At 36.9% G+C, this 24,329-nt stretch overlaps 1 protein-coding gene across 1 annotated transcript in view; it reads right to left on the bottom strand.

Annotated features, from left to right (window-relative positions):
• The window catches only part of LOC137630593 (dynein axonemal heavy chain 5-like), a 429,728-nt gene that overhangs the window by 101,858 nt on the left and 303,541 nt on the right, over positions 1-24,329 (bottom strand). The window contains exons 44-47 of the mRNA XM_068362169.1: positions 8,366-8,588; positions 5,240-5,438; positions 3,251-3,396; positions 689-904 (exon numbers count right to left, since the gene is read on the bottom strand). Of these exons, the coding sequence (XP_068218270.1) occupies positions 689-904; positions 3,251-3,396; positions 5,240-5,438; positions 8,366-8,588 (784 nt within the window). The remainder of the gene's footprint in view (positions 1-688; positions 905-3,250; positions 3,397-5,239; positions 5,439-8,365; positions 8,589-24,329) is intronic.

The raw sequence follows: 24,329 nt of genomic DNA, 5'->3' as shown, positions 1-24,329 counted from the left end.
GTACGTCAGAGAGTGAATGAAGGATGCAAAGTGTTGAGGCCAGTTAAGGGAGTAGTAAAAAATAGAGGGTTGGACATGGATGTAAAGAGAGTTCTGTATGAGAAACTGATTGTACAAACTGTGATGTATGGATTGGAGTTGTGGTAACATTTACAATACCATTAAAATATTTGTAAAAATCTAATTTTTTCTTCAGTTAACAATAGCTATTCCTGTATACTCCAAGTTATTGAAAGTTAGCAATGATATCTTACGAAATCACAATAGTTTAGCTATTAACTCACTCATCTTAAAATTATGGATAAAGTCTGTTTTCTCTTTGTGCTAAGTCACCTTTCTATTGTGGCACCCTTTTCTTTACAGAGATGTAATGGATGGATTGCCTATTTGTTTTAGCTGCATCAAAAGGTCACATTTACTTGTCTTTTGAAATTAATAGAGAACTTCAAAAGACAAGTAAGTGACCTCTTGTTTTTAGTGCACTATATCTAATTGTTGATATGAAAAGGAGAAATGAGAACTTGGACTTTACATAATCCTTAAATTGCAATGCCCTGTTAAAAGGTTATCACCACTATATCATAATCTCTTTTGATAATCATTGCTATATTCAATGTCCTCTAAATTTTTCATCTTACTGTTACTCATTTTCAAACTTCAACTACAAAAGTGTAAGCAAAAAACAAACCTTTAGTGGCAAAACCTCCTTGTTGACACCGAAAAAGAAGGCCATAGCTCGGGTCCATGACAGAAGACCAGCCACGTCACCACATACCCTCTTGGCTGTCTCCATATCATAATCTTCCATATCAAAATAAGGTTCTAGCAATTCCACAACTTCGTCATTGATTGTATCCTTTGGAAAATTCTGCAGAGAAAGCAAAAATGTGGTGCTTGCCATCATCTGCAAAACAATAAAAGAGAAGTTGTTGTCAGGAAAACGTGACAAATTAATAAGTAACATAAGTGAAGTTTTTCCTTGCCTGGATGATGACCAATGCGTTCATCATGAATTATAAAAGTAAAGTAAAACCTACTTATCCACTAGATATTAGAAAACACTTTTTTTTCCTTGTAAATATTTATTTAAGAAATATAATTGTACTTTAAATGTAAAATACACAAAAGCAATTAATGTTTGAACTGTAATATATTAAAGGACATTAAAACATACAGTAATTCCTCACCCTATTCACCTATTGTTCTCATAGTACATAATGGATTTATAAATATATGTATATAAATACTGCAAGTTTCAGCAGCCAGATAAGTTTTATATTTTTTCAGATTTGAATTATTACTTTTGTTGATAATATAAAACTTTTTGAATGCGATTTGCATTTTTCCTAGCCATACAGAAAGAGTCATTTTATTAAGGAGATTACTTTGGCCGGGTGGGCAGGGCTTCCACCTGGCGCCACCTCTCAATAACTGACAACCTTCTTAAACTTTCAAGTGCCAACCCCTCGCCAAATAATTTGGTGTTCTAGCCTAGGGTCTTCTTTTTAAGGGGGCCAGCTGGCTAATACCGTTTTTTTAAGGACAGGACTTTGACATTCATACCACTTAATAAGGTGACTTAGGACATCTCTAAACCGCATAGGATTTTTGCCTCTGACCTTCAGCTTTGTGATGGCAGGGCGATTTATCCGGAAAATTAGTGTTTTTCAAATTCTATCTCCTCCCTTGATACTTGATATTAAGACCTTGGATTATTACCCTATATACACCTGATGTAGACCTCCGATCAAATAGAGAATTTTTTCTGAAAGTAATTTTTTTGCTAGATGTGATTTTTTTTCATCGAGGTAAAAAAAATAAACTATAAATCAAGGGAAAAAAGTAAGAAAATATATGAAACAAAAATTGGAAAAAGGGCTCAATTTAATTCTTTTAGAATGTCTTTCGTTATATACCAAATTCCAATGCTATATCTTTACGACTTAGGGAGAAGATAGAATTTGAAGGTCAATAAGCATAGTTTTGAGATACGGGTTTTCAAAGTTTCTCTTTGTATTTTTACAAAGACAATATTAACAAATCATGATTATTATGAATTTTATGTTTCTTTCTGGATACTATTAACCAAAACAATGTTATTTAACATAATTTATTCATAAATGAAGATCCCTTAGCTCAATATCTTGTTTCTTTAGGCTCTTGGTCAGGAGAGATGGTCGTATCCAGAACTCTCTCTTTCTCTCTCTCTCTCTCTCTCTCTCTCTCTCTCTCTCTCTCTCTCTCTCTCTCTCTCTCTCTCTCTCTCTCCTTCACTAACTCTTCTAATACTGTATTGCCGATATTACCCACTTCCGAACTCTTATTAAAGCAAATTTTATTCTTCCTTGTGTTAGCAAGTTGTTGAAATTGTCTTTCCCTCTTTAGCATGATGGAATTCTTCCCAAAACCAAGAAAAACAAACGTAAAAGCGAGTGAATGTCAGAGGTCAAACTCAAACTTCCACTCTCTCTGAGGTTTGTGCTAGCACTAAATGGTGTAATCATAACTTCATGTCTTGTGACTCATGGAATCTATACAGGTGCCATTGCTCACAATTTGTTTTATATTAAAATGTAATAATTATCAAAATCTACAATAACACAAGAAATACATTTTCTTGTAGGGGTCAATGTTTTTAGCTCATTGAGTTACTTTTACTAATTACCCTGTAATTATGAAAGTAAGCAGAATTATGATGAAATATTTCGTATAAGCATTCTCCATTGTCATACGAAGCTCAGTGAATTTTTTTCAGGATTTTGCGTTTTTCGTCGTATACCCCTATATATTGGCATACCGGCCGGACCCTTTAAACATCTTATTTATCTAAGCACATAAACAAGAGAAGATAGGACACTATAAAATGTATTATAATTTAGTTGTATGAAATTCCTTTTCATCGGCATATAATGTTATATAATTTGTAAAATATTTATATGCATAAATAATACAAGATATAAAACCTCGTAATTACTTAACCTAATTTACATCCATGGTGTTGAAGGGAGTACAAATAGTGGACTAAAAGTATGTCCAATGGCACTCAAAGGATTAACAATTCAATGGCTATTTCAGACACGCTGAAGTCATATACCTATTTCAAAGGACAAAAGGTGCGTACAGGGATAAAAAAGTAATTCTTTTCCTGTCTGACCTATATATTTTTTTAGTGGTGTTGAAACACAGACAGAAAAGGCCATCAAACTAAACCTGGTCCTGCATGAAATATAGAAAGTAAATGTTTTCATACCTTAAGACTATCAGGCCAAGATGGTTTTGGACAAGGAGCAATGCCATCTGGCTTTACAGGCTGGAGACGACGCTGAAATAGTAGCAAAACGCAGTCCATGATTCTCATGATAAGATGAGGTGGTCGACCAAGTTTTCTAATGGTTGCTGATGATGTGGAAAAAATGTAATAATAGTTAAGATGAGGGAGCTCTTGAAAACTAATCTGTTTAAATAGAAAGTTATTAATGTTAACCTATACAGTACTTAGTTAAACAATAATAGTTTGTTACAATTAAAACTGTTTTTATATAAGCATACACTTTTGTACAATAATCACAACTTTAGCTGTGAGGAAGAGAACATGATGAATTTTAATATAATCTGTATTTATCCTAAGCATACAAACTTCGAGATCTTTACCATGGAGATACATTTTGGTGACTGCTGAAAATAGCCACAAAACTTATAGCGAGGTGTTACTCCCCACCGCTGGTCAACAGGGAGTAGCAGGAGGTAGACCCAACACCCCGGTCACACACGCAGTAGCCTACACAAGCCACTTTGCGATTGATTGATTGATTATGTATTATATGGCATCCTGACATAAGGGCGACTGTATACAGTAGGAGGAATCTGACTTTTCCCATATTTTCAATGGAAAATCCGCAGGCACCACACTGTGGGTGAAAAATCCCAAAATTTTTGTGTATCATTTTATGCCCAGGATTAATTCAGAGTAATTTTAAAGATATTTAATGTGTCTGCACGTTTACAAAATTTGGTATAATTATAACGGCTATAGGAGGAATTTGACTTTTCCCATATTTTCAGAGGAAAATCCACAGGCCCAGCCCTATGGGTGAATAATCCCAAAGATTTTAATGTATCAATTTATGCCCTGAATTGATTCTGGGAGTCACTTTAGAGGTATTTAATGTGTCTATGTATGTTTACAAAATTTGGTACAATTATAAGGGCTATAGGAGGAATCTGACTTTTCCCATATTTTCAGTGGAAAATCTGCAGGCGCCACACTGTGGGTGAAAAATCCCCAAAATTTTAATGTATCAATTCATGCCCTGAATTGATTCAGAGAGTAATTTTAGAGGTATTTAATGTGTCTGTGCATGTTTACAAAATTTGGTACAATTATACAATAAGGGCTATAGGAGGAATCTGACTTTTCCCATAATTTCAGTGGAAAATACGCAGGCGAAAATACGCAGGTGAAAAATCCCAAAAATTTTAATGTATCAATTTATGCCCTGAATTGATTCAGAGAGTCACTTTAGAGGTACTTAATGTGTCTGCGCATGTTTACAAAATTTGGTACAATTATAAGGGCTGTAGGAGGAATCTGACTTTCCACATATATTCAATGAAAAATCCCAAAAATTTTAATGTATCAATTTATGCTCTGAATTGATTCAGTGTCACTTTAGAGGTAAGGGGGAAGATTGTTAGACAGGGGCTGGAAGAGATAACTCTCCCTCAGAAGATAAAGTTCCCTGACTGGAAACAATGAAGGGACTCTGTCTGTCTTTGCTCTCATTCCTACACCAAAGTGATAAGAATGAAGGTGAGCAGAAATAAAGTGTTACAGTAACCTGTAACACTTACAGAAAACTATTCCATATGAATTTAAAGGATTATTTAAAATTTTAGGCGACTTGGCTCTTTATTATGGTTATTAATATGAATAAAACGGAGCTGAAATGCAAAGTGGCTTGTGTTGGCTAATGCCTGTGTGAGCAGGGTAATGGGTCTACCTCCCGCAAACCAGTGGAGTGGAGTAACACCTTGCTAAAAGTTTTATGGCTAATTTCAGCTGTCATCAAAATGTATTTCCATAGTAAGGAGCTGAAAGGTTTGTATTTGGTGCTCGAACAAAAAGCGGTTTAAAAAAAGATCAAATGGGGAAAAATTCCCCATTCTATACAGACAAAACTGGTATCTTATCCACTAAACGTTCTTATATACAGTATATGAAATTGATTTAGACTCCTACCAATGTGAGCTGGTTTTATGGTATTAAGAGCTTCCTCAGCTTCTTCTAGAGCAGGACGAGCAGCTTCCAGCTTCTCTTCTGCTAGCGATTTGTCTGTAGCAATGTCATCCACAAGAGCTTGTGCCTTGTCACGTACTTTTTCCACTTCTTCTTTGATGGCCTCTGCCTCTTCTGCACTGCGAGTGACTTCTACCAGGATCTGTGTGGTCAAACAGTGGAATTTTAAAATAATTGATTATTTAAATAATTTGGAGAGAGACCTGCGAAGCAGCAACCGACAAAGTTACATCATCTTCTAAATGGTTTAAAAGGAATTAAAAAAGGCTACCAGAGGGGTACAGTGACCAGGAAATAGAAAATAATTTTCTAGTATTCTTTAAAAACACAATAGAAAATATAACTAGGTCATTTACAAATATTCAACATCAGATTAGTGCTACAACAGATACACATACAAAATTAATGAGATTCAATAATATAACACAAGACAATGCCACCAAGGTTATCAAAAGAACAAAGAAAAAAAACAGTGTGATTGATCCATTGCCAATATCTGAAGTAACTGGAGAAAGACACTTTCATAGTCTAGCTGATATAATTACAAAAATAGCAAATACAAGCATTGATGAGTGTAAATTTCCCAACTCTGAGAAAATGGCTATAGTTTACCGGTTCTGAAAAGTGCTCTAAATCATCACGAAAGAAGTTCGTACAGACCTACTGTATTTCGGATCAATCCTTTATACCAAAAGTGCTAGAATACAAATTTCTTAAACAACTAATTAGTTACTTAAAAGAAATAGAAGCTTTACCAGACAAAAAGTTTGCTTACAGAAAATTATATTCTATAAAGACAGCTATCTGTTCTGTTGTAAATGATATGCTGAAATGATGGATGACAACAAATGTGGGATTTTAATAATAATTGATCTTAGTGCAGCTTTTGATACAATTGTGTATGAATTGCTACTATATTATCTACAGTCCATCGGTATTAAATATCAGGCTTTTGAATACCTTAAAGATTACTTGTTGAGAGAAATTACTCTGTGCAAATTGAAACTCTTATCTTATGAACCTTTAAACAGAGGAGTACCTCAAGGGAGTGTACTGAGCCCAATCTTATTCTGTATCTATACTAGTTGTCTGCCGAAAATACTACAAAGGCATGGAGTGAAGTTCAAACTATTTATAGATGATACATATTTTACTTCTTCAAAATGATGTAGATGACACTACTGGAACTTTAAACCAAATTCTTGCCAGTGTTAAGGAATGGATGACAACCAAATAACTAAAATTAAATTAAAATAAAACTAGTTTAAGGTGGTTGGAAAGAAAAACAGCATAAGAAACTTTGGTGATATTCCCATAAACATAAATAAAAACTCAGCCCCAATATCTAGCAAAGTTCATGATCTAGGCGTATCTCTGGGCTATAACTTGTCTTTCAATGCTCAAATAAATAATGTAGTAAAAACTGTTGGATATCATCTTAGAAACATCACTTTTATAAAGAAGTACCTGGACGAACAATCTGTAAAGAAACTTGTGATAAACTGTGCTATTACCAGGGTTGACTACTGTAACTCCATCTACTACAATTTACCAAAAGTGTAACTTGAGGAATTACAAAACATAATAAACAGAGGAGTAAGACTGTTAAAAGGTACGCGCCCCCCCCCCCAAGAAAGTATCACTCCTACACTAATTGATTTATATTAGATGCCTTTTAAAGCAAGAATTGAATTTAAAATATGAAGGCTACAATAACCCAGAAATGGACATCCAATATACTAAGTGAATTAATACATATTGCACAGCCAACAAATCGTGTTCACATCAAAATAGTTGTCAAATGTTTCAAATTATTGAAACCTAGATATATATGTCTACTGTAGGCCCAGAGCCTTTAAATATGTAGACCTAAGACTATACAATATGCTCCCACTGAATATCTAAAAGATTGAAGATATTAAGGCTTTCAAGAGGAAACTGAAACTTTCTTGTTCTCTTTAAGTTCTTCAATAGTGCTGATTTGAAAATCAATGAGCAATATGCAGTGTGAAATATTGAATGTTTTGGAACACACATGATAAAATGACTGTGAAGGTCGTGTAGAGAGTAGGGTTTCCCTGCTGTATAAGACCAGCAAAACTGCCCTTAAAGTAAACTAAGTAAATGTCGGAATGAAGAAATTCTATTAGATTAACTTTTTCATTCCAATACTCACCCAATGTTATATATAATCAACTAGTCTAATCCTTGCGGATTTTCCTTTAAATTTTTTCTACCATTGGTTCTTTTAATCAATAGCAACGGCTGAAGAATCTGATAAATATGAGGCATAGGTAAAGTAAGAAGGGCTAGAATAGGAGGAGGAGGAGGAGGAGGACACAGACTTCTTGCCAACCTTCTTTAGGCTCAAGGTCTTGGAAACAAACAAAAACGCTCCCATGGATTAAGTGGCTAAAGGGGCCTCTTCAAAGTAGGAGAAACCACATCAGCAGGTGCTATACCCTTCAGTCATTCCACAGGTGATGCAAGTTGGGAAGACTGCAGGGCAGCCTCAGAAGTCTTGGCAGCTGCCAAAATCTTCTCCTGCTGTCAGAGCACTAGCAATGCCATAGGAAGGTCAACTTCCTTAGGATCAGGTTGCCGTTTTTACTGCTGTACAGCTACACGTAAAAAGATCATTGTGGAAAGCTATGGCTCCAGGTAAAAAGCAAAAGGATTATTAGGATTAAAGGCAGGTTTGTACATAAACCACCCACACTTCTTGTGGCTTTATCCAGAAACAACTGTAAATACTTTCACTTTTCATTTAATTTATCCCGATTTAGCTGGATATAGCTGCATGTCTACACAATTCTACCCATTCATTCTGCAAAGAAGAAGCAAAAAATCACAACAGCCAAATTTTGAGAGGCCGCAAGGGTGTATGTATGCTGCTTGGAGGTGAACTAAAAAGTTATACTCCAATTAAAGAGCAATGGTTTATACTCCTATAGGAACAATTGATTCAGGTGGTTTATACTCCTGTAGGAACAATTGATTCAGCCTTCCCTAACCTAAGCCTTCCTTATTAAAGATAGGTGTCTAATAATAAAATACTTGTTTAATGACCTTATCAGCTTTTTCTGAAGCTACAGCCAATTCCTCCTCCATGACAAACAACTCTTCTCTGAGACGCTCCACTGCCACAGATGCTTCCTGTAGTTTATCAAGACCTGATGTCATACGGGTCGCAGACTCTCCAATATCTTCTTTCTTCTCACTGTATACTTTTTTATAGATGCTTATGAAGGAGAGGAAAGACTTAGGAGTAACATGTGCTGAACGACGGAATCTGTGCTTAAAAGAATAAAAAAAACTGATGAAAACCTGCAGTACCTGCTAATTAATTTAACAATCATTAGTTTATATTTTTGGTATTGCCAGTAATTACCAGTCACAGTCTATCTAATTAATATTAATTTGTATATCATCAGTAAAGCAGATGCTAACTATCATGAGAGCTATTTAATCAATGTTCTGAAAATTCTATTCAATCATGATCTTCCTAATCATATATATTTCATGTCAACCATCCCATTTTGAAGTAAAATTAAGTCCAATTCTGATAATCTTAATCAAGAAATTAACTCTAATCTATATCAAAATTTCAGATGTCAAATTCATTGATATATAAGAAAATTCTGACCTTATCACCCTAAGCTAGGTCACTATCATCTCTTCAAGCCGATTGACTGCCAATAGTTTCACAAACTTGGTCAGTGGAATCTTGCCATTTCACTAATTCTGGCAACGGTTGCTTTACAAAATTTAAATAAATATTTCAGAATTGACCCCTAAAAATACTGTATCATCAGAGGGAATAACAAATTTATCTACCTATCTATACATATATATACATACACTGTGTATATATATATATATATATATATATATATATATATATATATATATATATATATATATATATATATGCACACACACACGCACACACACACACACACACACACACACACACACATATATATATATATATATATATATATATATATATATATATATATATATATATATATATATATATATATATGTATATATATATATATATATATATATATATATATATATATATATATATATATATATATATATATATATATATATATATATATATATACACGGAATGGGACTATTTGGCGTGGACATTTTGGCATACCATTTTTGGCTTTGGACTATTTGGCGTATTATCATAAAATGTATATTTTGGCACTGGGCTATTTGGTGTATTATTATAAAATGTATATTTTGGCATTGGACTATTTGGCGTATTATTATAAAATATATATTTTGGCACTGAACTATTTGGCGTATTATTATAAAATATATATTTTGGCACTGAACTATTTGGCGTATTATTATAAAAAAAATTGCTTCAAGTAACTGATTTTCTAGTAATTGACTTGTTTAAAGGGCGTCCCTACTTAACAATCTTTCTAGAAATTGTTGTTTATTTTACAGTTATTTAGATTTAATACTAATAGGTCATTAACTTATTTAGCCATTTAACCATTAAATGATTATCATTACTTACATATACAATTTCGGTTTCTCTGTTTGCTTTTCTCATACTTCAACAACTTCTCAGCTTTTTGCTCAATTTGCAAGTTCTAATCTATTCTGTGCTGTTCATTATATTGCTATAGTATAGATCCCACAATGCCTCATGAAATTTTGAGCAAAAGAGGAAAAGAGAAGTTTTCACATAAGATATATTTACGTATTTTGATCAAAGTGAAATATCTATTTTGGGGTGAGATGGCCATGTCGTCCTAATGGAAGCATTCCTAACGGTACCCTACTAAGAGAAATTTGCTACAGTGATACTCCCATAGAATTAAAACCAAAGGTCTCCAGGATTCCAACTCCTGGCACAAGTATCCAATAAAGGATATTGTATAAGATCAGGGGACGTACTTTTAGATACGACGCACCGCAATCTTCACCCTGAATAGATTTAACACTTCGATGTAAGGGGGAAGAGTGGCAAAAAGGAAGGGGTGCCATTCTAGGTTCCCAGTGGATCCCCTTCCCAACTACTACTGTAACTCCATTCATGTTCTTGCCGTTAAGGAGAAATGGCCACAGATAAAATAATTATGGGAGGGATCAGCAAAAAGGGTGGGTTCCATCAGGATGACATGGGCATCTCACTCAAAAATAGATTTTTTCAATTTGATCAAAATCCATTTTTTGAGCTCAGGCCATGTCGTGCTGATGGAAGTATGCTAGAGAAATATCTTCAAATTACTTTTAGATGTGAGTTTGTGTATGTGCCTTCTACCTTGAATAGATTCTCCTTATCTGGTCTACTAGAACTATATGTGGAAATCCAATGATCTCTCACGCATACCTAAGCTGAAGCCGGCTTAGTGCATCCTGCCCCCCAGCAGGGAAATGTCAATGTTGACAATAAGGATTCAAGGTTTGTATTTCTCATCAGAACAAAAAGGGTAGAGTTTGAAACGTGTCCTGTTAACTTACCTCAAGTACCTAAAGGTTATGATTATTCCTTTAGAAAATAATATTGTGACTTCAAGAACCTAAATACCATAAAGGGTTTAGTAAAATTCTAACATACTTTATTAGCTTATAACTGAGGCAGCAGTAGTAAGACGCAAATAAGGTTTAAGTATTTTATTAGGCAACTAGATTGTCAAAATGTAGTTACAACAAAGTATGTACCTGATCCAACACATAAAACGCATATTTTCTCATATAGAAAAAATATGCGAAAAGGCATTATCAAAATGCCAGTCATTGGATGATGTGAAAACCAAATATATCTGACATAGATGTATGTTTGGAAATGCATAAAACACCGTAATGCAAACGTTCACTCGGCACTGGTGTATCAATCAGATATGCACCTACTCAGAACAGTGCGTCAACCATAGTTGTGATCTGCACAAGTGTGTACGTATATCCACACAACCGAAGCACTGTAAAGTCCTAAAACAGTCCACTGTTCATCGCAGCACTAGACGGGAGGTTTAATAACACTACCAGCCGCCCCCACAAAATGTTTTATCTCTTGTACTTGCTTCGCGTAATGTTTATAGAAGACCTTGGATGACTTTCCCCCAGTGTAGGCTACGAGCAGTCTCTCAAAGTCCATATGCTGAAAGAAGTTCAGCGAAGAAGCAACTTTCCTCAGATCGTGACCCGCGGGTGTACTGTCAGGATCCGCCTTACGAATAAAGTAGGTAAGCTTTGCTCTCAGTTGTTTTAAAGACAGGTTCGAGCCTGAGGTTTCGTCTCTGAAGAGCTGTCCTCCCTTGAAGTTTAAGGTTCTTTGAAGATAGACCTTAAGCCACTTTACTGGACACAGAGAGGCATCTTCCTTCAATGGGCAGATTCTCCAAGGACCCCACCTCTTGGTAGGTAGCTCATTCTTAGCGAGAAAGGCAGTATCGGGAAACAAATTCAGTTCTTCTGAGTCCAGGAACTGAATATGGCCTTTGTCTCTAGATAAGGCCACTAGTTCACTAACTCTATCTCCTGAGGATATTGCAAACAGAAAGATAACTTTCTGTGTCAAATCCTTTAGAGTACAGTCCAGTCCTCCATATCCAGGTTCGAAGCATAGTGCAAGACTTTGTCCAAAGACCACGTGATGGGCTTTGGTGGGGCTGTAGGCTTGAGTCTAGCACATGCTTTCGGAATCTTAAAAGATTTCACCTGAGAGGTCCACTTCGAAAGCATACAGAAGTGGTCTAGCCAGGGCCGACTTACAAGAAGTAATTGTAGTAAAGGCAAGGCCTTGCTCGTGGAAGTGTATGAAGAATGCAAGACAGAAGTCTATCGTTATTTCTGTCGGTTTCCTTTCTTTCACATAGGTCATCCATTTCTTCCATGACAATCCGTACTGTCTCCTAGTAGAGCGTTACTTGTACTCTTCCATGAAGTCAACTTTATCCCTTGAGATTCCAAAATTTTTGCACGCTGCTAAGGCGAGAAAATCATGAGATACAGGTTGCTGGTTCTCGAGGATGAAGCGTAGACAGTCGACTTTTGAACCAGTTGGGACAGCACTGGATTTGGCAGTGGAAACAATTTACCATTCAACTCTAAGACTAGAGAAAACCAATTGCTCTTGGGCCACTTGGGGCTACTACCACTGCCGTCGCTCTGAAGGATCTTAGCTTGTCGAGGACTTTTAGCAGGAGATTGGTTGGTGGAAACAGGTAAATGTAATTCCACCTGTTCCAGTCTAGAGACATGGAATCCATCACTTCTGCTTGAGGGTCCAGGTAAGGGGCTATGTAACAAAATAGTTTCTTGTTGTCGCTCGTTGCTAAGAGGTCGATCTGCAGTTCTGGGACTTTTCCCAAGATGAAAGAGAATGAGTCTGCGTCCAGGGACCATTCTGTCTCCATGGGCTTTCGCCTCGATAGAGCGTCTGCTGTCACATTGCAGATCCCTTGTAGATGAACAGCTGATAAGTGCCATCTCTTCTTCCTTGCCAGGTAGAAGATGGCTAATATCACATGGTTGATGTGAGGTGATCTCAAGCCTTGTCGATTTAGACACTTTACTATCACCTCGTTGTCCAGGACCAACCTGATGTGGGTTGATCTGCAAGGAGATAGTCTCTTCAACATCAGGAACACTGCCATAGCTTCCAAAATGTTGATATGAAAGTTTCTGAGCTGCCGCGACCAAGTCCCTTGTACCTTCCTGTCGTGAGAATGACCTCCCCATCCTTCCAAGGAGGCATCCATATGGATCACTATCGATGGTTGTGGTGGTTGCAGGGGAACTATCCGCGCTAGACTCTTGCTGTGGACCACGGCTTTAATTGTCTGCACAACAAGGCTGGAGTCAACCTTAGTTGATATCTTTGAGCATTCGATGCATATTTCCTCCAGACTCCTGACGCATCTTTTAAACGTGCCTTTGCGATAGGGAACACAGAATATGTTAGAAGATATATATACTACTGTATAATTATATTCAGTACAGTAGACTGCCGGCAGTAGGTTAGTACCTGACAGAGCTAACCAAAAGAAAGAAAGAAAGATTAAAGAAGGAGAATTTCCCTCTATTATGAATGGACATAATAAAGGGAAGTATCAGAGGACTAAATGCTCAATTACAATCTACCTTCTAGAGTGAAGGTTCCAATGGAAGGGGGAATAATCTGGCAGATTCTGGCTCCCACCCATCTGCATACTAGCCTGCCACTGGCAATAGAGCCAGCGCCTAAAGAATGCAAATGGCAACTCAAGAGAGAGCTGAAGAATTTTAAAGTACATTAGGTTTCATGCCGACGGCCGTCAGAAAACGTCTCAGCCCTCCCTAATTCTTATCAACTTCCTATCAAGGAAGGAAAGTTGGGGAGAAGGCAACAGCGAGACGAAGGATCTAACTGCCGCCGGCAGAACACCTCCCAGTAACACAACCGTTCCGGCTAGCCGGGGTGATTGTCAGAATACCAGCGAAAGAATCTTATGACGACACACTGTCACAAGACGACAAAGGGGAAGGGGGGCAAGGGTCTTATAGTTCATTGTCGTAAGAGGCGGCGGCAAGCCATGTCGCTATCCTCAAAACAATGAGCTGGGAAGTATGACTTTTCGTGCTGACGACGCTGCTGTCGGCAAGACAACGGAGGCAGGAAGAACATCATTCTACTTGACAACAACGAGGAGGACAGACAGCAACGGCCGCCTATACCAGCAGCACCACTCAGGGAGGAAAGGAAGGGATTAGCCTCTTTTCTCAGAGAAAGGACAGTTATCGTAACTTATCTGGAATACAGTGAACCCTCGTTTATCGCGGTAGATAGGTTCCAGACGCGGCCGCGATGGGTGAAATTCCGCGAAGTAGTGACATCACATTTATCTAATTATTTAACATGTATATTCGGACTTTTAAAACCTTCCCTTGTACGTAGTACTGTTAACAAACCACCCTTTAATGTACATAACACTTAATGCATGTACTACAGCACCCTAAACTAAAACAGGCACAAATATTAAAGGCGATTTTATATCATGCGTTTCCTAAACACCTAAAAAGCACGATAAAAAATGGCAACCAATGTTTTGTTTACGTTCATCTCTGATCATAATGAAGAAACAAACTCATTTAGTGTACACATATATGTATAGGTTAGTTTTTGCATCGATTATATTGATTATACAGTACTGTACTGTATGTTGATGTTTTAGTTTACGTATTTTTCTTAGGACTTCCAAATGAAATGTTTTTCTTTATGACGCCGCCTGAAACGACGGCGTCATAAAGTACTGTACGCTTAGTAAACAACCACGCTCAGAACAAACAAGGCATTTAACGCGCATGATGATAGTGATAAATAATGATACAGTACAGTATTTACAGTAAAAGCATTTACAAAATATGTTACCTTACAAATATAATTTAACGTATCTATATAAAATCATACAGTACTGTACAGTACATATTGTACGTAGCAAAGCAGGAAAACAATTTACGAGAGAGAGAGAGAGAGAGAGAGGAGAGAGAGAGAGAGAGAGAGAGAGAGAGAGAGAGAGAGAGAGAGAGAGAGAGAGAGAGAGAGAGAGATTGTTTTACGTACATACTGTAAATGTAAATTTTAAACATAAAAAATCAATTTACGAGAGAGAGAGAGAGAGAGAGAGAGAGAGAGAGAGAGAGAGAGAGAGAGAGAGAGAGAGAGAGAGAGAGAGAGAGAGAGAGAGAGAGAGAGATTGTTTTACGTACGTACTGTAAATGTAAATTTTAAACATAAAAATCAATTTACAAGAGAGAGAGAGAGAGAGAGAGAGAGAGAGAGGAGAGAGAGAGAGAGAGGAGAGAGAGAGAGAGAGAGAGAGAGAGAGATTGTTTTACGTACGTAAATGTAAATTTTAAACAAAAAAATATGATAGGTTACAACATGTAGACTTTTAAAACCTTCCCTTTAGCTTAATGCATACAGTACGTACAGTACTAAACTATAAAACAGGCACAAATACAGTTTTAGAATGTGAGAATATTAAAGTAAAAAATAAAGATTGTTACTCTACTCACCACGAAAGAAGTTGAAGAAAAACTTGAATGATGATGGCGATGCATTTGCTGCACAGTAGAAATGATGATGATGAAGCTGATGATGTGTTCTACTGTGCAGCCAGGTAGTATTTTACGTCTCTTCAGACGGAGGTGTCTTTTCCTGGGACACCTCTTCAACTTCTTCCTGGGAAACTTCTTCAATTTCTTCCGAAGGCGTACTAGCAGGAGGAACTGGCTCTTTTTTGCGAGGCTGGAAGAACATTGTGATCGGAAGTTGTTGCCGCTGCTTCTTTTTTCGATCTAAGAGCATCTTGTAGGGAGTCATTATGTCATCAACCTTGTTGCAGAATTGCATCGACCGAACCATATCCTCGTCCCACTCTTGCAACATTTCTTTCAACTCCTTCGCATGGTTGCAGGCCTTGGCAAGCCGTTCTAATGTTAAGCCCGTTTCTTCGACATTTTCTTGGGTCTCTTCCTGGGTTTCACTCTCTTCTTCGCTTGCCGATTTCGTCAGGTCTTTGAGGTCTGCGTCAGTTAGGGGCTGGGAATGGCAGTCCAACAACTCGTCGACGTCTTCAGTCGTCATGTCGCCAAACCCGTCACCTCCAATTATGGCAGCCAACTGCACAGATTTGCGTATTGCAGAGTGTTGGATTTCAGCAGGTGTAAATCCCTCGTCGTCGTAAACAATCTGGGACCACAACTTCTTCCAGCTCGCATTCACTGTTGCAGGTTTCATCTCTTGAAGTGCCTTCTGAATATTCTGCAGGCACGTGGCTATGGTGTACTGCCGCCAGTACGCCTTCAAGTTAAAATCTTCATCCTCATCTTCTTGGGCAGCATCCACACACGCAACGAGGTCCGCCAAGGTGTTCTTCGTGTAGAGGGCCTTGAACGCCCTGATAACCCCCTGGTCCATCGGTTGAATTAATGACGTGGTGTTGGGTGGCAGGAACTCAACCTGAATGCCCTCATGCGACAGGTCAGTTGCGTGTCCACCAGCGTTATCCATAAGGAGAAGGATCTTGAATGGCAAGCCCTTCTCTAAGAGATATTTGCTGACTTGCGGGATAAAACACTGATGGAACCAGTTGGAGGTCAGCATCTTCGTAATCCATGCTTTTTGATTATGCATCCAGTACACGGGAAGGAGATTCTTATTTTTATTTTTCAAAGCACGAGGATTTTTCGACTTATAAATAAGCCCCGGCTTTAGCAAAAATCCAGCAGTATTGCCACACATCACGAGGGTAACGCGATCCTTGAATGCTTTAAAGCCAGAGGCTTTGGCTTCCTCTTTGAACAGGAAAGTTCGCGACGGCATTCTCTTCCAAAACAAGCCGGTCTCATCCATATTAAAGACTTGTTCCGGCTTGTATCCACATTCGGCGATAATATTCTTGAATGTCTGGTTCGCGTAAGTTTCAGCAGCGGCAGTGTCAGCCGAAGCAGACTCGCCATGCAGGGAAACGCTTTTCAGAGCGAAGCGTTTCTGAAACTTCGCGAACCATCCTTTGCTGGCGGAAAAACGTTTCTGAGGCTGGGAATCAGTGGATGTCCCTGGTTGAGGATCATCTGCATCATCATCTTCTTCAGCATGGTTGCCGTCGTCGTCTTGAGGTTCCTTTGCAGCAAAATTCTCATACAAGCTCAAAGCCTTTGTTCGGATGGTGTTCGTATCCAAGGCTATGTTCTTCTTCCGGCAGTCGGCAATCCACACAGCTAAAGCACCTTCCATGCGTACGATCGTTTTATTACGCGTTGTAACGACTCGCTTCGCTGATCTGCTAAAGGTGATTGCAGCCGTCTTTCTAATGTTCGCCTCGTCCTTCTTGATATAGCGAACAGTAGATTCATTGATCCCAAAATGGCGCGCAGTGGACGCGTAACTTCTACCATCTTTTAACATATCGAGAAGCGTAACCTTCTCAGCAATCGTCATCATCCTTCGGTGGCGTTTAGGCTCACTACCAGCCTTAGTAGAAGCAGAACGCTTGGGAGCCATTGTACAGTAGGATTTGACAAAAAGTTCAACTTATAAAGGTCGCACACAGCACAGATTACTGTAAACTTCACAAACTTAAGAACGTCTACTCAGCGATGCGCGGGAACAGAGAGTGGACGACCCGGGCCCGCGAGAACCTAGATGCTGGAAGCTGGAGATGATGGCAAAACACCAATCACAGGCTAGATAACAAAACTTGAGTTCTGATTCGTCATCTATCAGCGCTTGAACCAATCACAACCCGTCTTACAGTATATGATGCGTAGGTTACCAACTCATACAAGATACCCCGCGCATACCGTACGTACGTATTAATAAAAATAATAATAAATAATGATAATAATACAGTACAGTACTGTAATAATAATAATAATAATGATAATAATAACAATCATAATTTTATTAACAACAACAACAATAATAACAATATTTAATAGCTTTACGTATGCTACAGTATTTTATTCTTTTGTAGGATGTGTGTCTCTCTCTCTCTCTCTCTCTCTCTCTCTCTCTCTCTCTCTCTCTCTCTCTCTCTCTCTCTCTCTCTCTCTCGTACGCTTATTCGAAATGTGATTTTTGCAACAAAGAATATTATTGGATGCAGTACTGTACTGTACTACGTACGTATACATACAAAAGATTCATGGAAAAGAAGCACATCCATTACATTTGTAGTACTGTACGTACAGTAGTAGCCATCAGCAGCCTTACACCATTCTAATATTGTATGACTGCATCTGATTTGCGTTTCATGTTCGATTTAATTTTACTACGTACTGTATACAGTACTGAATTATCGTATGATAATAATACAGTAATAATAATAATAATAATGATGATAATAATAATAACAATAATAATTTTATTAACAACAACAACAATAATAATAATAATAACAATAATAATACACGTAATAGCTTTACGTATGCTATTTTATTCTTTTGTAGGATGTCTCTCTCTCTCTCTCTCTCTCTCTCTCTCTCTCTCTCTCTCTCTCTCTCTCTCTCTCTCTCTCTCTCTCTCGTACGCTTATTCGAAATGTGATTTTTGCAACAAAGAATATTTATTGGATGCAGTACTACGTACGTATACTGTACATACAAAAGAATCATGGAAAAGATGCACATCCATTACATTTGTAGTATAGTAGCCATCAGCAGCCTTACACCATTCTAATATGGTATGACTGCATCTGATTTGCGTTTCATGTTCGATTTAATTTTACTATGTACTGTATACAGTACTGTATTATCGTATGATCACATTCTCTTTTCGTGTTTTATTTCTTTCTGTGCTGAATTATATATCATATGTAATGCAATGAACAATCAGTAAGAGCAGATATTACTAATTACAGTATTAATGGAATTACAGGTAACAAAATATCGTATTTGGTTGTCTTCAGATTTCGCGGTTATTTTCGAATTTTCCGGAAAATCCGCGATATGTATATATATATGGGTTATGGAAAAAACCCGCGAAGTGGTGAATCCGCGATGGTCGAACAGCGAAGTAGCGAGGGTTCACTGTACTCCATAGATTTGAGAGATTAAATTAACCCATCAGAATCGAAAACAAACGATAAAGACGGATGCTAAACAGGGGAAGAACACTTTAGAAATGTATTATACGAGCAAATGTAATTCTTCTCCGGTAGGAGCCCTGGCAAAGGCGATGGAGTACCACTGGGGTTCCGGCATAATACGTTCATGTAAAGTCAAATAATAACTTAAAAAGTTAAAATTCATGCATGCAATATCACATCTTATATAAATCACCTAAATAGCTACATATTAGCGTAAAGCCGGGAAAGGGTCGCCAGACTATGTAAATAATATACAATAATATAAGGGGTGACAGCAGTCATGAAATGGCTGCCTCCGGCATTGGCAATGCTCACCAAAACACACTTGAATACTGTAAATGAATTTAACGGTGAAAAGTGAGACCAAAATTACACCAAGGAAAGATTGAATACTTAACTTTCCAGATGACGATGATGCTGATGATTGTATGACAAGATAAATTCCAAAACTTTAAAAACCACGGGGCTAAAGGAGAGCACACACACTCTTAGCAGGCTACATGAATAGGAATGGAGTCACAGTAGTATTAGGGAAGGGGATCCACCAGGTACCTAGAACGGCACCTCTTCCTTTTTGCCACACTTCCCACTTACATCGAAGTGTTAAATCTATTCGGGGTGAAGACTGCCATGTGTCGTATCTAAAAATATGCCCCCCGGATATTATACGATATCCTTTATTGGATACTCGTGCCAGGAGTTGGAATCCTGAAGACCTTTGGTTTTAATTCTATGGGAGTATCACTGTAGCAAATATCCCGTAGAAGGCTACCTTGAGGAACCCCTCTATCAGCACGACATGGCCTGAGGCTCCCCCCCACACCCCACCCCAAATATATATATATATATATATATATATATATATATATATATATATATATATATATATATATATATATATATATATATATATATATATATATCAACTTTCCTTTATGTAATGAGATTGTTGTTTCATCCATCCATATCCACTTATGGTTACCACATTATTTCCTTTTACAATAAATTTCTATTATAGTGCCAATTTTTTTATCCTTTTATCTTATATTCTTATGGCAAGTTAATAATAATGGGCCAAAAACACCAATGCCAAAAAAATCTTAATAATAATATGCCAATTGGTCCAATGCCAAAATAAATCTTTATAACAATATGCCAAATAGTCCAATGCCAAAATTTCCTGAGTCAAAATGTCCTAGATTGATATATATATATATATATATATATATATATATATATATATATATATATATATATATATATATATATATATATATATATATATATATATATATATATATATATATATATATATATATATATATATATATATATATATATATATATATATATATATATATATATATATATATATATATATATATATATATATATATATATATATATATATATATATATATACTGTACATATATATACAGTTACAAGGAGAAAGAATTGGATATCGAATGATACTTGGGATACTATAAAAAGGAGACAAAGACAGAAACTGACGGTTGAAAGTTTTCGAGGAAGTAATAAAAATTACAAGGTAGAGCATGCTAAGTATTCCAGTATTGACAGCGAGGTCAAAAGAAAAGCCAGGAATGACTGGAGAGAGTATTGAGACAGTAACCCAGATGAGGCCGACAAAGCTATGCATTCAGGAAGTGGCTATGGTGTCCGAATTGCTTATCAAATTATTAAAGAAATCTGGACTGAGGCAAAGAAGTAGCATATACCCATCAAAACGAGAGATGGCTCTTTTAGAGCAAAAGAAGATAAAGAAAGAAAATGTTGGAAGGAACACTAGTGAGGTTATGAATAGATCATATGAAGGGAATAATTTGATTGATATGCCTTGATGTGCCCATGAATGAATTCAGTGTGTTTGAAGTCAAAGCTATCCTCCCAAAACTAGAGATGGAAAGCCCCTGGATACGATGAAATAACTGTCGAGATGAAACTGGCCAAAAATGAAGTGACTCCCAGAATACTTACAAGATTATTTTGTAGAATGAAGAGGCCAAACCTGATGAATGGGAGTTAGGGGTGTTGGTGAAAATAGCTAAAAAGGGAGACCTGACTAATTGCAATAATTAGAGCCATAACACTTCCATCAGTTGTTATGAAAATATATAGTATGCTTATTCTTGAGAGACTGGGGAGAAAGATTGATGAAAAGCTGAGAGATGAACAAGCAGGATTTAGAAAAGGTAGAAGTTGCACTGAACAAATTTTCATTTTGAGACATGTACAGAAATGCGTAGAATATTGAAAAGGGATTTTGACGAAGGAAAAATCTATTTCTGGGGAGAGACCTGTGACGCCCGGTGAAAAGGGTCCTTCTTACACTTTTCTAATATAAATCTTCCAAATATACTAGAGAAAGATAAAAGCATGGAATGCAGAGGTTACAACCCTCGCGCGAACACCTTGTTGGTGTCGTGTATTTATCAAGGGCGTGTGGAAACCACTATTCACAGGCTGTCTTCCATTTGGATAATCCTTTCATCAAAGGGGAGGGTCGTGACAGGCCCTAGAGAATACAGTTGGGCTATGCCACCGACACCAGTGTGCACAGGCCAATTTTGTGGAGAGTACTGCATTATTATGGAATTCCTCTTAAATATGTAAATTTGATTGTGTTCATGAGCATAGCAAGTGCAAAGTTATAGGTAGTAGGTTGGCCAGGGCACCAGCCACCCATTGAGATACTACCACTAGAGAGTTATGGGGGTCTTTTGACTGGCCAAACAGTACTTCATTGGATCCTTCTCTCCGGTTACGGTCCACTTTTCCTTTGCCTACACATACACTGAATAGTCTGGCCTATTCATTACAAATTCTCCTCTGTTCTCAACACTGAGATTACCAAACAATTCTTCTTCACCCAAGGGGTTAACTACTGCACTGTAATTGTTCAGTGACTACGTTCCTCTTGATAAGGGTGGAAGAGACTCTTTGGCTATGGTAAGTAGCTCTTCTAGGAGGACACTCCAAAATCAAACCATTGTTCTCTACTCTTGGGTAGTGTCATAGCCTCTGTACCATGGTCTTCCACTGTCTGGGGTTAGAGTCCTCTTGCTTGAGGGCACACTCGTACACACTATTCTATCTAATTTCTCTTCTTCTTGTTTTGTGAAAGTTTTTATAGTTTATATAGGAAATATTTATTTTAATGCAGTTACTGTTCTTGAAATATTTTGTTTTTCCCGGTTTCCTTTCCTCACTGGGCTATTTTGCCTGTTTGGGCCCCTGGGCTTATAGCACCTTGCTTTTCCAACTAGGGTTGTAGCTTAGCAAGTAATAATAATAATAATAATAATAATAATAATAATAATAATGGAGTCTTATCAAGTGAGTTTCCAGTGAACAGCAGAGTACTCAAAGGGAATGTGTTGTCACCTATGTTGTTTATCCTCCTCATGGACTTTGTAATGTGTAGAACAGTCAGAGATGATGGAGAAGGATTGGATTGGATTGTTGATAGGAATTTAGCAGACCTAGAATGCATGAAATATCACACGAGGTTAGGCTGAAGATAAATAGAAGAAAGACCGAGATGACAAGAATGGAGTATGCAATGGAAGATGAAATATCATTGGAAGGAGAAAGGATTAATGAGGTAGAATCACTTAAGTATTTAAGAACTATGATCTCCAATACATGGTCTTTAGAATTTCAGTTTAGTGAAAGATTGAAAAAAGAAAATCAGACAATGGCTGGGTCAAGTAAAATTTGGAAATCAAATCGCCTGAAATAACATATAAAACTCACACTATATATCAGTTTAGTGAGATCGGTGCTACTCTATGGACATGAGTCATGGTATGACAAAGAAACAAGCTCCAATAGATTTAGTAGATTTGAGAACAAAGCCCTCAGAAGGATACTGGGAGTTAAATGGCACGACAGGATTAGAAATGAAACTATAAGAGAGATTACTCAAGTGCCATATGATATATGAAGACGGGTAGATGGAGATAGTTTGGGCATGTTCTTTGCATTCCCCAAGAGAGATTAGTTCACCAAACGTTCAGCTGGGCTCCACAAGGCAGTAGAAGAGTTGGAAGACCAAGATCTCCATGGCTGAGGACTATGAAGTGCAAAGCAGAAGATGATGAATGGAGAAGTATTCAATTAAAAGCTCATGATAGAGACGACTGGCAAAATCTAACTGAGGCCCTTTATGTCAATAGGCGTAGGAGGAGGAGATGATGATCCTAGAGGTATGCAAGGTATATTTTCTAATGATCTCAAAAAGTCTTTACTCAAGACGAATGCCTTCGTAAAATATAATTCATTGAAGTTTTTGCCACATATGGTGTGGTTGAAAAGCAGCCAAGTTTGGCTAGCATATATATCTCTATTCTTAAAATGTATTCGTAAATAATAAAATCTTACTGAAAATTATACATTGGTGATATTAATCAACTTACCCAATTTAACCTCCTTGCATGATTTATGGGTTATTTTGAAAGTATTAAACCTAATTAAAAATCAAACCACACAATTTTTTTATGGACTGTTTATACACCAATACCATTTCAGTTAGTTCAACTCTGATGAACCAAATAATAAGGATTTTTCATTTGGGTCTATCTATAATAAAGATTCAATACATGACTACTATCATAAGATTTTCATTCATTATAACTAAATACATTTACCTTAAGAAAGAATTCCTTTCTCAACAACCTCAAAGAAAACTCTAACTGGCATAAAATATTGATGTGTAGGACTATGATCCTATTATCCCTTCAACATGAAAGAATTTGATGTACAGTATAGGCCTTTGATAATCTTATAGTACTGTGCTGTACACAAAAATATGAGAATTTAGTGTAGGTCCAAACTCACAATTATTGTACAGTATCAATATTTGATAAGCTAGGCCATTGGTAAATAATTTCCCCAATATTGGAATGATTTTATATGTCAATGACTAATTACGCACATGTTCTTTTGGAAAATCAGTTATTTAGGGCTATTGTAATAAAAAAATAGCAATATGAGTTTGTTAAGGATATTCATTATTAAAAAAAGCAAGATGCAATAGTTTGAGATTATTATAAAGACAATGCATACTATAAACTAATACACTATATATTTCAGAATAGGTAATTGTATTTTCCACATCTATGTTAAGAGAAAATCCATGTTTTTATCATGCACAGAGAGAACACTTTCTGACAGAGAAAATTTTGTACTGTCAATCACTTGGGTAAATTAGAAGAGAGATGCTATTCCACTTTCGAAAGTTAGCCTTTCGGTGGGGCTAAACTGAAAACTGTGTAACATTTGGTATAGAAAGCTTTAATGCTTAACATATGAAATATATAAACACTTAGATTATCCTGTCTTTAGAGAAACTAACAAGAGCCATTTTAGACTCACATTTAAATGCACATTAGAATAATCC

The sequence above is a fragment of the Palaemon carinicauda genome, chromosome 38 (assembly GCF_036898095.1).
Source record: "Palaemon carinicauda isolate YSFRI2023 chromosome 38, ASM3689809v2, whole genome shotgun sequence".
Classification (NCBI taxonomy): Eukaryota; Metazoa; Arthropoda; class Malacostraca; order Decapoda; family Palaemonidae; genus Palaemon; species Palaemon carinicauda.
This window is presented reverse-complemented; position numbering and strand designations above follow the sequence as displayed.